The 16,463-nt window shown below is 37.4% G+C and overlaps 1 protein-coding gene across 6 annotated transcripts; it reads right to left on the reverse strand.

Moving 5' to 3' along the window:
- Window positions 1–3,122: 3,122 nt before the first annotated feature.
- On the reverse strand, window positions 3,123–14,009 carry LOC148661545 (sperm-associated microtubule inner protein 5-like). Of its 6 annotated transcripts, none has more exons than XR_015939555.1 (8): window positions 13,586–14,000; window positions 12,930–13,033; window positions 10,031–10,258; window positions 9,070–9,247; window positions 8,815–8,909; window positions 4,884–5,061; window positions 3,585–3,632; window positions 3,123–3,276 (listed from the first exon to the last, which is right to left on the reverse strand). XR_015939555.1 is itself a non-coding variant. In XM_088635455.1 (7 exons), the coding sequence occupies exons 1-7, from the start codon at window positions 13,669–13,671 to the stop codon at window positions 3,242–3,244; spliced, it is 774 nt and encodes a 257-aa protein (XP_088491581.1). In that variant the 5' UTR covers window positions 13,672–14,009; the 3' UTR covers window positions 3,123–3,241. The 6 variants fall into 6 exon arrangements, 2 of the variants coding, with proteins under 2 accessions (XP_088491581.1, XP_088491580.1); XR_015939556.1 differs by having other exon boundaries at window positions 3,585–3,635; XR_015939558.1 differs by having other exon boundaries at window positions 13,632–13,993.
- Between the last annotated feature and the right edge of the window lie 2,454 nt (window positions 14,010–16,463).

The following is a 16,463-nucleotide window of genomic DNA, read 5'->3' on the forward strand; positions in this document are numbered from 1 at the left end:
CCCGCTATAAGGAGAATTTCCTTTCTTATTGCATCTTTAAGGGTTAACTTTGAATAAAAATTAAGTTATTTCAAAATGTTTGATCTGGTAAGAAACTTCTACAGTTATTGTTGCTCCTAGAAAATCCTGTAGAAGCAGTAAAGAAGGCTAAAAGTAAAAGACAAAATTCAAGTCTGGTTAAACATCTCACAGGTGATTTAATGAAAAGAATAGTAGCATGCTGCCTGCAGATAGCAAAAATAAACTATATATATACTGATGGAAAAAAGAAACGCAACACCTGCTCCGCCACACCCTGGCCCTCCCGTCTGCGTGGAACAGGCTGAAGAGTTACTCATCCGTGAAGAGGACCTGATGCCACTGCTGATGAGTCCATCACAGCCTCTGTCTGGCCCGGGCCAGTCGGGTGTGACGTCTAGGAGGTGTGAGCAGAGGGCCTCTGACAGGTCGCCTTGCTCTAAGGCCAGCAGCATGGAGCCTCACTGTCCTGTCACTGATGCGGGCATTGTGTCTGCTGGCAATTTCAACAGCAGTACGGGTGGCAGATCTGAAACGATCTCTCAGATGGACCAGTCTGATGTGTCGGTCCTGCTCTGCTGTGGTCACTTGAGGGCGACCGGATCTTGGACGGTCATCTATCCTGCCGGTCTGCTGAAACCTTCTCTGCAGTCGGGACACAGTGGAGCAGCCTACTCCATAGTGTCTGGCAATGCTGGCACATGACATGCCTTCCTGCAGCATGCCAATGGCCCTCTCCCTTGCTTCTGGTGACGTTCGTGGCAATCAGGAATGCACAGAAAACTGACTGACCTGATCAGGCATTGCTCCACCTGAACCTCGTTGGGTAAAAGTGCACCTAACGAGCTTTTGTGTGATTGGCAAGTTGCAATGCCTCACTGCACAAGCTGTATTGCTGGTCAGGAGACTTAAAACAAATCGACAACTTTTTGTGAAAGTACATAAGCTAGAACTATTGTATTCTCATTCCAGATATTGTTGCGTTTCTTTTTTCCATCAGTATACTGTATATACAAGACAGGAAATAATGAGCATGCAGATCCACCTATGAAAAAGATGTTATATGTTCCCTCCTCAGGGCAATGGGAAGCAATACAAAAGGCAATCAGTTTTAAGTATATAGAGTTAAAAGTGTAGAATTTAAGAGGTTGTGCAATGCTGCATAACTTTAGAAAACCCCTGCTGTTGATAGTGGGGCTTTACACATCCAGTGATCAATAGCGATGTAAATATAAAGGTCACGATTCCTCACTTCATTAACTACATAATAATAATCTTTGGGACTGTGATTATACGGTAAGACAAACTAAGTAATGTCTTGAGCTGACAACAGTAGTGCTCCCCGTTTCTGGTGATTTTTTTATCACGTGATGTTCCTTTAAAGAGGTCTTGGAAAGAATGTTTAAATTTTTAAGTTTAAAATTAAAAAAAAACACTCAATGCCTCTTAATTCCTAGAGCCGGTATATTTTCGCTTGACTATCTTTCGCTTAAATATCTTCTATCTGAGCCGCTGGGAGTCCTACAGTTTGCGTAATCCACAGATAACGCCAACGTAAACTATCTCTTCCGAAACTTTCTAAACAGATGCACATTTATTTTCACTAGTTGTCGAGCTAGACGATCTAACAAAACTTTTAAATAGAATGGATTATGGTACCTAATGATTAAAAATGCAATAATTCAAATGGCTAATTATGATAAAATCATTCTATACTCAGAGAACAATGAATGAGGACTGGAAAACTACGAAGTAGTGAAGACTCAGTAATCGAGGATTCCTTCAAAAGGAAGGAGCGTTCGATGTAAAACAGCGAAAACGTGGAATATTACTTTACATCAACATATAACCTGTAAAGAAACAGCGGCAACTATCACAAAAAGATTTCTCGTTGCTCTTTGGTATCTTCTCCGAAACTTTTTTTTTGTGTGAGCCGGTCTACTAAATAGAGTACAAACACACCCTTTATGCAAGTACAACTCAACGTGAAAAATCCAGCATTCTACTAACAATCCCCATCAGTTGGTCACCAGTAATATTTGTTTACTATCACTTAAAGGCACGAAGGCAGGCCAGTGGACATCTTCAGAAATCAATTTTGTTTCTTTTCATTAATGACTGGATAGTAATTTATAATCAATTAGCCGATCAACCATCAATATTTGATTTATTATTAAAAAAAGAGCACAAATGGCCTCCTGTCATTTTTAGTTTTTTATTGTATTTATTGTACTTATTTACTTGTACATTACTCCCCCTTTGAACTGTCACATTTTGCAGGAATCAAAGCAGGGCATCTTGAATAGCATTACTGTATATTTCACAGTCTTTACAATCAGAACTGACTTGGCCTGGTTAGCTGAGGGCCATCCCATAGCCATTAGACAAGATGGCAGAGTGAGGAGTTCACCAAGGGGAAGCTGCACAGGTCAAGAAGGGCTAGAGGAGGGCTGCATGAGATGAAAAGTGTTGCTTATGTTACGCTTAGGAGAAATTAATTCAGGAACGATTATGCTTCCGAACAGCTGCAGCGTGTAGTGATTTGGTTGTCGTCATCCCTCTCAGACTTCAGTTGAGTACTCCATTTCTCATGAACAAGTTCCCTTAAATGTTCTTCGTAAAATGAGAATATATTTTCTGTAATTAAGGTTTCAAAAACACCGAAACAAATACAGTAATACGGAAAACATCCCACATAAATATGATTTCCAAAGGCTTCAACAACCTCACATCTAAACACAATTGCTGGAAAACAGTCACTTAAAGAATGTCTTTATTTCTGAAGCTGTCTGAGTCTTCCTTCTTCCAAGTGAAATACTGTAAGCTGCTTAGCTGAGGGTCATTTCTCCACTAGACGAGCAATGTAGTGGGGCTGCTGGTGCCTAATGACTTCTGTGTGTCTCTCTGCTGAGTGCTGCACTTCAGTAGTGGATGGTATAGGTGAAACAATTTAGGATCCTTTGGTCTATAAAGTGCTATACAAATGTAATTAATTAGAATTAATTTTATTATTATACCAGTTCTAATTAATCGAGATGATGTGGGGAAGCAATAAAAATGCAATCAATGTTTGAGTATATAACAAGAATTGAAATCCAGAGAAGTTCAAGCTTTACAAGCACTGGTGAGACTTTATTTAGAACATGGGTTTGATTTTTGGTTACCATACCACACAAGTCTGAGAAGAAAAACAAGAATGATCCCTGGACCCAGGAGATTGTGTTCAAGTCTGGATGCTCCTGGTGTCACAATTGGAAACTAAAAGGGAATTAATTTAACATGGCAATTAAGAAATGTTTTTTTTACACAGATTGGTGAGTATCTGGAACATGCTTCCCGGTCACATGATTGAGATCCAAACTCTAGGCTATTTCGAGAAAACACTGAAAACAAATTAACTACTGAACAACCAACCAAGTAAGTTGGACAAAAGGGTCTCCCCTCATTTAAAATCTTTCTTAAGTTTTATGTTCTCATTAATTAATTTTAACGCTAGATTTTATGCCACACACATACACAATTATTTTCCCTGCATTTGACTGAAAAAAAATAATTCTTCTACTCACACCTCAGCAAACCATTCTTCATTTCTCCCACATACTCTGGTTCTACAGCTGCTGAATGAGACACATCCCAGGTTATTCAGACACCACCTTCCTTTTCCATTGTGCAAGGCATTGGTATCCATGTTCATGCACAAGCTGCTGTCATGTAGCCAGATGACACTGAAACATGGCATAGTAGTTTCTGTGCAGAAATAATCCTCAGTTTGTCTGTCGAAATCAGATGATTCCTGCCATTGAGTCTGGGTCAATTATGGTTGCTCCCTGTCACTTGATATAGCTACTTGGGTCTAGTGAGGGTGGACCATAAACCTTAGTTAATGGACCTTAAATCCCAGTGACTTGACATTGCAAATATTTCTTTCAGCAGCTTTCATAGAAATGCAGTTCCCCTCATGGAAACATGGAAGTTGCTGACAGACTTTATTGTGATACTCAAGACACTCTCATCATTGCATGAAAATGACCATGCCTGTTTGCCTTTAATATGTTCACATTTGCATGTTCCAATTCACAAGGACACATGTTCTTACCATGTGTGTGTGCTGTCACACTTTGTGTCACTTCATACTCATGAGGTATCCAGGAGTAAGAAAACAGTTGAGACTATGCTGCCCTCTCATAATATTGTACTGTACTTGCTTTGAAGAAATAGAAAGTTGGGATGAAAACAGATATCTAAAGAACTGTTATGTCTAGTCAAAAAATATGGACAGATGTGTTTACAATAATTGTTTTGCACAAGATTTTATCTGAATTGGAGAATGAAGTTGCTGGCTGCCGGTATGTGTTTAGGCACTTAGGCTGTTTGATATTCCAGAGTGGAAAAGAAGAATACCCAACAGTGAGATGCACTGTGTCTGCAGAAAGAGAAAATGAAAAGGACAATCTGAATGTCAGACAGTTACATGTATCTAACTTGCCCATAGTCATAGCAAACAGGTAAAAATAAGCTAGCTTGAAACTGCCCAAAAGAAGGACACGTTGTGCTCCTAGGTGTTGTAACTATTGTATGGCTTATATCACACAATGAAGAATGTCAGGGTTAGGTGTGGAAGAAATATTAACTGTTATAAATATCTTCAGGAATATTTCTGTGAGCCCAGAGGTCCATATTATCCATAAACTAATTAAAAATTATCACTGTTCTCCATGGTGGCTGATAAAGAACATTCTGACTCCATTCTGATGTGATCTGCAGAACATGTTTAACAAGCTTCTTAATGGCATTTTTATGTGACAAAAGACCTAAAAACTGATATTTAGAAACACAATATATTTCATTTGCTCAGTGTTATATACCCCAAACTTCAGGATCTTCCTCATTTTGATTCCTCTTTCTCCATGTCGTGCTATTGAGACACTGACTGGAAAGCTTGCTTTTTGGCAGAATGCATTCCGTAGGAATTTTCAAGGTGATTGCAAACCGAATTCCTCCGACACATGTTTCCATAGGTCAGTCCATTGATAAATCGCTTATCTGCAATACAAGCAGTACACGTTTTGATATTAGGTCATGCTGCAGTTTTATTTTAAATTATGTGACAGAATAATGTTCCATGTCATTCCTGCTTCCTTAACTGAATTCCTTGTTTGTATCTGCATTGTTTCAAAAGAGATTATTAACTGGTAATTGCTGAGCTAATTGCGTCAGCAAAACTTTAAATTATTTTGTGTACAACTTTGGTCAGCATGTTATAGACATTGAGTTGGTCCATAGAAGAGTAATCAAATACTTTCTGGGGATGAAGGGAGTGTCCTACACTTACAGGCTGAAGAAACTGAAGCTTTATTAGTCTTGAAGAGAGAAGACTATAAGGGCACCTGACATAAATATTCATAATCCACAAAAGCACTGATGAAGACAACCAGTTTCTTCAGAATGAAAAGTTAAACATGAATCAACAAGCACAAGTGGAAACTAAGTCGACGTGCAATAAAAACTGCTTGCAGGGGGTACTTCTTTACCAAAAGGGTTGTGGAAGTCTGGAACAAGCTACCTCACGCTGTTGTAGAAGTTCATACCCTGGTGTTTTTCAAGAAATGGCTGGATGAAATGCTTGGATCAAAAAACGTACTACCAAATAAACTAAATGACCAAATTGGCCAAACAGCCACCTTTCATTTGCAACTTTTCTCATGTTCTTATAAAATCAAAGTCAAAGTGACACTGGAAATGTATATATGTAAAAGTCTCAGGTGTTTTTAAGATAAAGATTACTAAACAAATAGCTTGCTTTCTTTTCACTCAAATTGAGCTGTATTAATAACAAGCATTATTAATGTTATAAGAAATTATATTAGTGTTATAATAAAAATTAAACATTCAGCAGGACATTGATCCAAAGCACAAGCAGATTAAGAATAAGAAAATAAATGTCTTTGAGTGGCAAGGTCAAAGACTTCAATCCTGAATCTGTGGAAAGACTTTAACCATAAGCAATACCTAAGTAACTTCTGATTGCTTGAACAAATCTGCTAAGAAAACCAGGCAAAATGGCACCAAGCCAGTATGTAAAGTCGGTGGAGACTTACTCAAAAAGCTTTGTGATTGTAATTACTGCCAAAGATGCTGCCACCACATATTGAGTCTGAATACTTACTGTCTGCAATCAGCATATTTCAGTTTTTTCTCTTTAGTTTTTCCTGGCATGTATTGGAATTTACTTTATCTTAGCCTTAGACGTTTTCAGTTTGAGCATAATAATTGTGTTAGTTATAATAATAAAGTAGTTATTTTAATTTTATTTTAATAAGAGTGCATGCATAATTTTTCTAATTTCACAAAACAGGACCCTAAATCCTTTTGCAAGGTATTGTATATCATGATTTCAAGTTTTGTCTTGGATGTCTAAGGCTTTTGCACAGCTGTGTACATTTATTTGGACACATAGATACACATGCAGAGAACATAATAAATGCGGAGTACAATCTTCTTTGCTTGCAGAAGTGATTGCTGTGTAGGTTTTATTTGTGTTAACCTACAGTCATTAATATGATTACCTGACAAAGCATAAGCAATGATAACCATTAATGCTGAGGGCTCCAAATAACTGAAAATGTGTCAAGCTCCCACTTATAGGTACACGATTATATTTGTAAAGTGACTACTGTGGCTCCATATTACAATATTATCCTGAGTGGAAATGTGGGAGGCAACATGCAGTGGTACTGGAGAGCTTCTTTGGGAATATCATCCTCGAGATTGCCTTAGCAACAGCATTTGTTCCATAGATGTTTTTCAATATGTATGTTTGTACACCTCCCCCAAAAATGCCCTAACCTTGATGGGGTTAAGAGGCCCTATTTAGTAGTAGTTAGATCTAAAACATGTTTTCCAACTAAATGTAGCCAGATGTTGAGGTAGGTTCCATAAAGACACAGTGTTCTGCAAGCCATACTTGGTTTAATTTTCAGAGTATTTGGATAACTTTTCACTAGACACGTCATGGGGAAGGATGGAATACACTGTAGATCCATCACAAAATAATAACTGTATAAAAATATAAGGGAATTCCAAAGAACCAAGGCTGCCAAATCTCTGACTTCTTTTTTACTCGGTTCACTTTTTTTGATATGGCATATTCTGTTACAGAGACAGCAAAAACATACTGTAGCTTATCAGTTACATCCCAAGAATAAAAATTACATTCCCACATTCTTTGTTCTTTGATTACAGTTCTATTTTAAGTCAGTATAATTGATTTGACCAATTCAAGCAACACTAGGCATGGTCAGCAATCATAAGAAGAGGCCTCCATTCTTTGAAGTGTGCATTAGGTCACAGCAAAGAAAAGATTTTGTGAAACTGTCCACTAGATTTGGCATCTGGTCATCTGGTTTCAGATGATTTTAAGACAGTGTAGGTTCTTTTGACTTTGCCATGGGACGAAAAACAATATACTTTCCAAAATACACTCTGGCTGTTAATGGCTGCAAGATGTCAGCTGTGAGATGTAAATACCCTCCTTTTGATACAAGGTTAGTCCATTATTATTTGTTTAAAAACACTTAGCCATAGTTAAGCAATGATAAATCACAGCATGGGTCTCTTGTTTCTTTTCTTGTATTTTTACTCTTTAAAGCAAATATCCTGAAGAAAATGTAAATGTTTTTTGCTTGGTTTTGAATTTTTTTTAAGTTAGTTTATAAATTATGCCAAATGCATTTATTTCACAGAGCCATTATATCACTCTTAATCACAAAGTTATTCCTTTTTCCATAAAAACATGAAATCTCAAAAATAGTATTTTTAATGGTCAAAGCTTTATATATGCTACACAAGATATAAATAAAAGTTCATTCATTGTAAATAAGTACTTAAATCATTCATAGCACTGTAAAATGGTTATAGTACACACATCTGGGTCTCAATAAATTTCATATATCATTTAGTTGATAAATAGCTTTGGAAAGAATCAGTTTAAAGTTGAAAATTATAGACCAAAATCTTAAAAGAAGTATGGTCTTTTGTTCTGTTTTTTGTAATTGTGTCTACTTTTGTCCATGTTCAAAATGAGCTGCCCTTCACTTCTCATATTTTTGCTTCAGCTACATAGTCTTCAAAGTATTCACAAGGGGGCAGTCCTGATATTTCATTATGTAATAAAAAGTCCAACTCATACTGTATGCTTCTCGATTTTTAAATGTGTGACTTAAATGTTAACATACAGGACTAACCTATATCCACAATATTTATCAGAATTACTTTTAAAGATATGGCTTTCATATTGCCAGAAGAGGATATGTGCAAAACAATTAAAAGCTTATTACAAGGAGACAATTCAGGACACTCTTTTTACTGATCTCCTCACATTTCCCAAGATATGTTAAGATGGATAGAGAGAGGTTCTATGCAAAGGATAGACATCTAAGGAGCAAAGCAATATCTTTTTGAAAATGATTTTCTCATGTAGCCTTCCAATTTGGAATCATCAGCTGTGAACATTTTCAAGTCTTTGTCCAGAGAGGAGAGGCACGCATCTTACTGAGGCATGCAGGCACCCAGTACGTTGCAGGGATAAACAATATGCTAATAAGTAAGCTACCTACTGGGGAAGCCCAGTCACTTCTAGCATGTATTATGCTCATCTGCACCTCACACATTTGGAAAACAGGTCATGAAATTCAAATCATAATTCCTTCACTCACCAAACAGTATTACTATTCTGAGTTAGTTGCATGCATGACTGACACAAAATTCTTTAAAGTTATTCAAAAACTATTGTCTTACGGGGTATGTATCCAGTGTACTTTGGCAACATCCCTTCTGGCCTGTACAATCGTGATCCTGACATGTCTGCAGAAGGGATACCATGAGAGTCATCTCTGAAACGCAAAAGACCAGAAAGATCCAAGAATGAAAAAAAAAACATTTAGCATGTGTGACCTACTGACAACCTCCTTTTGAGATCTCATAAAACAACTTCCTTGATCTCCCCATGCAGGCTGTTTTCCAGAAATGGGTCTCTACTCAGAGGGAACTTACTTGTGTGTCTGCCTTGAGGAAGGCTGTGGCTCCTTCATGATGGAGTTTTTGAATGCTTCAAAGCAGTGTCCACTCATCACATGGTACCGCACTCCCAAACCCAAGTCAGTGACCTTGGCTTTTGGCACGTACCCAGTCCAACCAATCTTGGGAGGTTCCAGCAAGCTTCTCTTGGATCCTACACAAAGATGGGGGAAATATGAAGCCTTTTTTGAGCTACCAGTTTAATGTTTTATTCTCTATACTGCCTGAAAGAATAGTTTCACTTCTTTTAAGTGATGTATGATCACACTTTTTATGAATTGTTTTGCAATGGCCTTCATTGTAATGATTGTTGAGGCTCAAACCTGTTGAAGAAAATCTGCAATTCACCTAATACTTTTAGACACCTCAGTAAACTCCATCTAATATAGAAAAAGGACATGCAAGCTTGAGGGTACCCAGAGTACTACATGCCTCATTACAACATGAATTGAGTATCCAGTAACTTGTTGATTACTTTCAACACAACAGTAGTACCCAACTAGAAAACAGCAAGAACATTTGCAGGTTTCCAATCAAGACCAATTTTGTGCTTCAGTTCGACTCCTGCTCCCAGGACTCCATGTGCTGTTCTGACTTCACGTGACAGGGGGACTGACTGTCTGCATACTGCTTCACTCCCCAGTCTACTTGAACAGGTCTTGCCATTGTTCAGGCAAGCAAATAATCGATGAGTTACTTGGAAGGGTCCTTCAAAAGGCACGGACAAAAGCCAATAATATTCTGTAATATAAGTCATATTCTAAAAGGTTTGCTGACCCCTGAATGGAATGGCTTTCAAGGTGCCAATACTGTTGAATTATTTTCTTAAAGTGATGAAATATGTATCCATTTCAGCCAATGATGTCTCTACTTTTAGAAAAGCATGTCATCAATGTTCCAAGCTATTAGCTCAAACATTAGAAACAAAGTTCTATACCTATCTGATGTGAAGCGGCTGCCTGCCTTTGGCAATATTCTTCCAATGCTAGTGTAACTTCTTGGTCAGACCGAATGGGCTTTAGCCTGGGAGCAGACACGATCATCAGTTCAAAGTTTGCCTTGTCCTCCAGTGCTTTCTGAGTTGTATCACAAAAGGTCTCCATGCATTCTGAAGTCTCCTTTCCATAAGTACACCCAGTCTGGTAAATTCGCTGTGGAATGTAGCCTACAAGATAGACACAAATGAAGAAAACCTTTTAATTCACTCTGAACAAATAAGAGAGTGCAGGAAATGTAGTATAATGGTCATCATCACTATTGCTTAAAAAATACTGTATCTGCTATTGACCACAAACGCTTTTTTGGTACAGTGTTTGTATGGTACAACAAATTGAAATTGATATTTGTGACCAAAAAGTTATTTTCAAAATGTGTGTAAAGAGACGTTGAGACAAACCACAGTAGCATCCTAAACCAACAGAACACATCCATATCCCCTGATAGTGATAAAATCCCTGCACTACTTCTGTTCAGGTTTGGTTAATCATTTTTGAGGAACATATTTGATGTGAAAGATAAATGAAGAGTTTTTGTTGATATACAGACCTCCATTCAAGTAAGTAATAATACTAAAAGCACTCCTGAGATATGGAGCAATTTAATTGTCAGAAATAAATATGAAGTACAACATACAGTCATACCAGGCTTAATTTTAATCCTTGGAAAAGACTCCATTCAAGTAGTCCATTATAAATCAATCACAGAGGTATTTTACGTAGGCGTTGATGAACAGATTATATTGATATACAGTGCCAGGAAAAAGTTTGTGAGCCCCAAAAATAAATATGAACATTTCCTAGTTTTACCATAATAGCCTTCTTGAAAACTATCCATCCATTTTCTAACTGCTTAATCCAAAACAGGTTCATGGGAAAGCCAGAGCCTATCATGTCAAGCAACAGGGGCAAGGCAGGTTAAGCCAAGACAGGAGACGCCAGTGCAGCACAGAGCAGACACAGACACAATCATAAATATGCGCACACTCCAACCAGCAGCCTATTCACCTATCTGTACGTCTTTGGACTGTGGGGGGAAACCTACATGAACACAGAGAGAACCAACAAACTCCACACAGATAGCACCCTGGGAATTGGAACCAGGACCCCAGTGCTGCAAGGCAGCACTGCTAACAGCTGTGCCACTGTGTCATCCACATCAAAACCAGTATCTATGTGAATGTCCCTAAGGGTTTAAAGTAACCGATTTGATATCTCTTGGAACAAAATGTTGCATTAATTAAATACACAGTGATTAATTAAGGAACAGGGGATGTGAATAACTGAGTAAACCACTAGTTGAATTAATTCAGTTAAGTGAATTATTAGAATCAGGTGTTTAAATAATCAGGTAGATCTTGGGAGCTGGGTTTGGAAGGCCCCACTCTACATAAAGATTAGGAGCATTTTTGAGTTTGTTTTTTATCATACAACTTTGTGGAAACAAGTAAAGCCATGATCTAAGTTAATCTCTGAGGACCTCAGAAATTGAAGAGTTGTTGATGCTCATCAGTCCAGAAAGGATTACAAAACCATTTCTAAGGATTTGGGGCTCCACCAATCCACTGTCAGACAGATGGAGAAAGTTCAGGACCACGTTCACTTTACCCAGGAGTGGTTTTCCTACCAAAATGTCCGACTTGTCGTTATTGACAAAACCACGAATTCCATGTTGTATCAGAAGATTCTAGAGGAGAATGTCAAGCCTTTCATCTGTGGCTTGAAGCTGAACAGAAAGTGGTTCTTGTAGAAAGACAATGAGCCTAAACATACAAGCAGATCTACAAAAGAATGACTGCAGAAGAACAAATTCTGCATTTTACAGTGGTCTAGTCAAAATCCAGACCTAAACCCTATGAAAATGTTGTGGTAGGACCCAAAGGAAGCTGTCCTTACAAGGCAACATGTCACAGAGTTGAAGGTTTCCTATAAGGAGGAATGGCCTAAAATTCCTCTAAACCACTGTGAGAGACTGATCAATACTTACAGAAAATGTTTAGCTGTAGTCATTGCTCCACAGGGGGTTGTCGCCAGTTACTGAAGGTTCACATACTGCATGTCATACATGGATATCGAATGTTGCATCGTTTGAAAATAAATACATGTTGAAAGAGCACCATGTATTGTGTGATCTGTTTCATCAGGTTTATTGTTTTAATAGGACTCAGATTAAGATTTAATAAGATTTTATATTCTAAATATACTGTAGGAAATATGTGGAAAATCCTAAGGGAAAGTCAAACTTTTTTCTCAGCACTGTAGCATGGTAATAATGATAAATAATAAATTGGATTATGTACAGGATTGGTCTATGATCAAATTATATAACATAAACAATTTACTAACAACTAAGCAAAATTAGCAAAGATTGCAAACAATATAAAACACAGAACACTGCAATGGCTCTGCCTTCATACTAGATGCAGCCCTGCTACTGCCCTGCAGGGGCCCCTCTAATCTAACTTTTCTCCCTACCAAACCTGCTATAGCAGAATGGAAAGGAGAGCCTGTTGCAGTACAACTGGAGATCTTGGCCTAATGGGCAATACTGCGCCAAAGAACAGTAGCCTCACTAACTGCTGTGTTTGAACTTAATTTGCTATAACAAATGCAGTATATCCATCGATTCTAGGTGCTGTTTTAAATTCTGTTGTGAATGTCAGGTACCAAAAGGGCTAAGATTCCACAGTGGGAGATGACAAGATGAATGAAAGCTACAAAGGAAAGCTACTCATTCTCAGTTGCACAAAGATAGAAAATAAAGACGTTTTGGTTGACAGTTTTTAGCATCACACAGAAGTGATGATGCCTGCTCTGTTGAAAATTGAGTTCATACAGTACCTGTATAACTAGAATGCAGTGTATTGAACCTGCAGTCCTCTCTGAATCCAAAAGTCTCACGTGCAGATCGTTGGACAGCCATGCATAATATATGGATATGGGGTCTAGTAAGAAAGATAACTACATTATTGGACATTAAATGGTTCTATAGTCAGATATTACAATTTTATGCAATGGAATATAAAATGAGTCTTTCCGGAGCTGTCTTTCTACAGTGGTTTTCTGACTCGGGGTGTTTTTTTTTGCTAGAATTAGAAATGAAGTCTAGCAATTGGCTCTCAGTTGTATTACTGCATCAGTATTCACTGCAAAATTGAAATGTAATCCTTTCTTCATTAACACCCTCCCCCACAAAGAGGTTTACCTTCTGTATCTCTGACAGGCACGACTATAATTTATATTTTAACCTATTTATTTCGCCTTGAAAGAAGCTTCACATATAGTACAAACACAAGGTTAAAGCAATAGCACATTGCACAATTTAACATTTCAATCAATGCAACTGTTATTATCTACAATTTACGTACTAACGAAGCAACTGTCTAAATGTTATTGAAATCCCAAATTCGTTTCTATTTGATTAATATATGGAAATGTTATATTAATGCTTTTAATAATAACTTCACAATGGCTACAATTCACAAAACATGACTGACCTTTTGTCATACAGTACATGGAAAGAAAAACACCTTAGGATGTTACCTTTATTGTAGGGTGGTAAAGTCTGCCGGATCTTCAGCATCTACAGGATATTCATTGTTCGTCGGGCGGACGTCACAATCATTCATAATTTGTACTGTATTTCGCAGCAGATGAACAATAGACGTTTTGACGTGTTTGCAGTAACGGTTTTCCTCCTTCTTTGCTTAATCTAGCAGTTGTTTCAAACCTAATTAAGTATTAATACACGTGTTCTACATTTTCTTCCTGGTGTTTCAGCCTGTTGACGACAATAGGTTCTAAGGTTACGCCGAACTGCTTTTTTTCTTTATAGAATCTTAAAGTGGAACAAGTCATCAAATGATAAAACTATATTAACAATCTTTAAAGAAGTTGTATTTGTGGAGAATATACTATTGCCCACAATATGCCAAATTTAGGTATTTCTGTTTAGTATTCAAAAATATTCAAATAGAATGATATTCGAAACATGTTTAAAACAACTTTGTATAACTTTAGGATATGTGATGTAAATGTTCTGTTTCCGTCCTTAAGTAAAATCTTTAAAATAGTCGTATCATAACGATCAACACATCAACAACAGCATTACTACTGCAATTATCTGGGCAGTAATTGTAATAATAATTCAATCCGGTTTTAAAGTTGACACTTGCACATAAATGAGGCATCAATAGCACTTAATCAAGGGCTCCTGTACGCATTCCCAAACAAGGTTATAACCAAGGAAATCGCGAAGTTCGCTCGTTAAGAGCCCAAAACAAGACAAGAACAAAGTAATTGGAGAACACTCAGTAGTGATTGTATTTCCGTTTATTGTTACATTTGGAAGACTCCAGGCAAGTAAGTATAGTGTCAAAATCGGGCTTAATCTGCAAAGCACTTCGCAGTTTAAACTATGTAGCGTTACCAACCTCTACTGCTCCGTATATGCGTTCACCTTTTAAAGCTTGCATGTTGTATGCAAAAGCACCATTTTCTAGGGCTAAAGCATATTCTGTCTATAACTCTGAAAGCTCCAATTAAAGAGCCTTTTTAATCGTATTATTATTAACACAAGACACTGCATACTGATCAACTTTCTCTGTATTGCTTACATTTTTTTTAGAGATGTCACGCACCATTTTCATTGACTTGTCACAGTTCTCCTGTCAAATTCCTCGGGGGTTGTAATTCAAAAGGAGCGAAGCGAATTAAAAAAAGATCTCGAGGAATTGCTAAACATTAAAGAATATGATACTGTAGAAATGCACCTAGGTAAAAGAAAGAAATTGCATGCTTCTTGACTAGTCGCATACTAGAATAAAATCGAATACTATCCGACTCAGGAAGCAGGAATGAAGAAATGTGCCGTTGAGCACGTTTTGACTTTAATTACGTAGCAATGCAACTGTACCCAAAGCTAAATATGTGGTTTCTTTGGATTCAATCACTTGACCAGTTTTAATTTATTTTTCTGTTATCATGGTCATGGTTTATATCTAACTTATATGTATTATCGTACATTGTAATAGTATGTCTAACTATTCCATATTACAGCGTCATATTTCTAGCAGATTAGTGGTATGGGTCCTTTTAAATGTGTTTTAACAAAAGTCGTTGAATGCATTAAAGACAAACATGGCACACTGGACAAGAAAATGGAAATTATGCACCACAACTCCATTCAGTGCGTAAACCTTTTCCTTTCGACACAGCATAGCATTTCACAAAGGGCAGCACAGGGAAAAAAACATTTAGTACCAACAGCAAAACCAGTGACTATAGAGCAGCTTTAGAATGCAGATTGGAGTCCCCTTTTCACACACAATTACAGTACACCGCTGTATGTCACTCACTTCTAGTGATTAAAAAAATCTAAATGATTGTCATGATTATCATGCGTGGCAGTTTGGACTAAAACCACACTCTTCCTCGGCTTCTGGCTGAGGCTGGGGTCTACAACCCTTTAGTACTGACTTGCGTACTGCATCATGATATATGTACTTTGGTGTTCCAAAGTAACATTTGCAAAAGGATGTGTAACATCGTTTTAGCCTATGACAGACATTCTTTTTTATAAACTTGTTTTTCATTTCAGGGACTTGGTTGACAAGCTTGATTTTTTTTACTGCTCTAAGTCACAAAGCTCTTGTATAGTATTCTCATGTATTTTGCATAATTACGAGCTGAAACAGTTTTCTTTGCTTCACATTACTAAGGGAATGAAGGCCACACACCTCATGCTCCAGCATTACATAATCCTGATGAAACGAAAAACAAAAACAATAGATAAATGAGGAAATATGAATCGAGGTTCAACCATTACACAGAGGTAAAAACAAAAGCTTTGAATTATAGTGATCAGTGCCTACACAAACACTGGGAAGAGATGTTCTGTTTCCTTCTGAATCCTCCAGCTATATACTGTATACTGATAATCACAATACAGAAGCTGCTATACACTGCTTAGATTTACTTACAAGAAAGCACAGGAGCATCTGTGGGGTTTACCATTTATTAAATGCTCTCCACCACATAACCTCACCATTTGGCAATTACTGTATGCATGAGAAACACCCAATAAGTCAGGCAAAAGAGAAATGTGAGGCAGTTACTGCTTTTTAAAGCTTTGGAAAAAAATCCTTCTTCCTGTACTCTTACATTTTCCATCCAACAGTTCTATGAATAACATAAATACCTTAAACAGACTGTATATATTTATATTCTGCAACACCCCTGGAATCTCCTGCCATTAAAAGGGACAGGTTCAGATGTAAAATGACATTTTGAGGCACACACGGACTAAATTAATTTTGAACTAGGCAGAAAGTGGAATTAGATATTGAACGTGCAAGGAAATGTGATGCATTTATA

The sequence above is a fragment of the Lepisosteus platostomus genome, chromosome 6 (genome assembly GCF_059453375.1).
Source record: "Lepisosteus platostomus isolate fLepPlt1 chromosome 6, fLepPlt1.hap1, whole genome shotgun sequence".
Classification (NCBI taxonomy): Eukaryota; Metazoa; Chordata; class Actinopteri; order Semionotiformes; family Lepisosteidae; genus Lepisosteus; species Lepisosteus platostomus.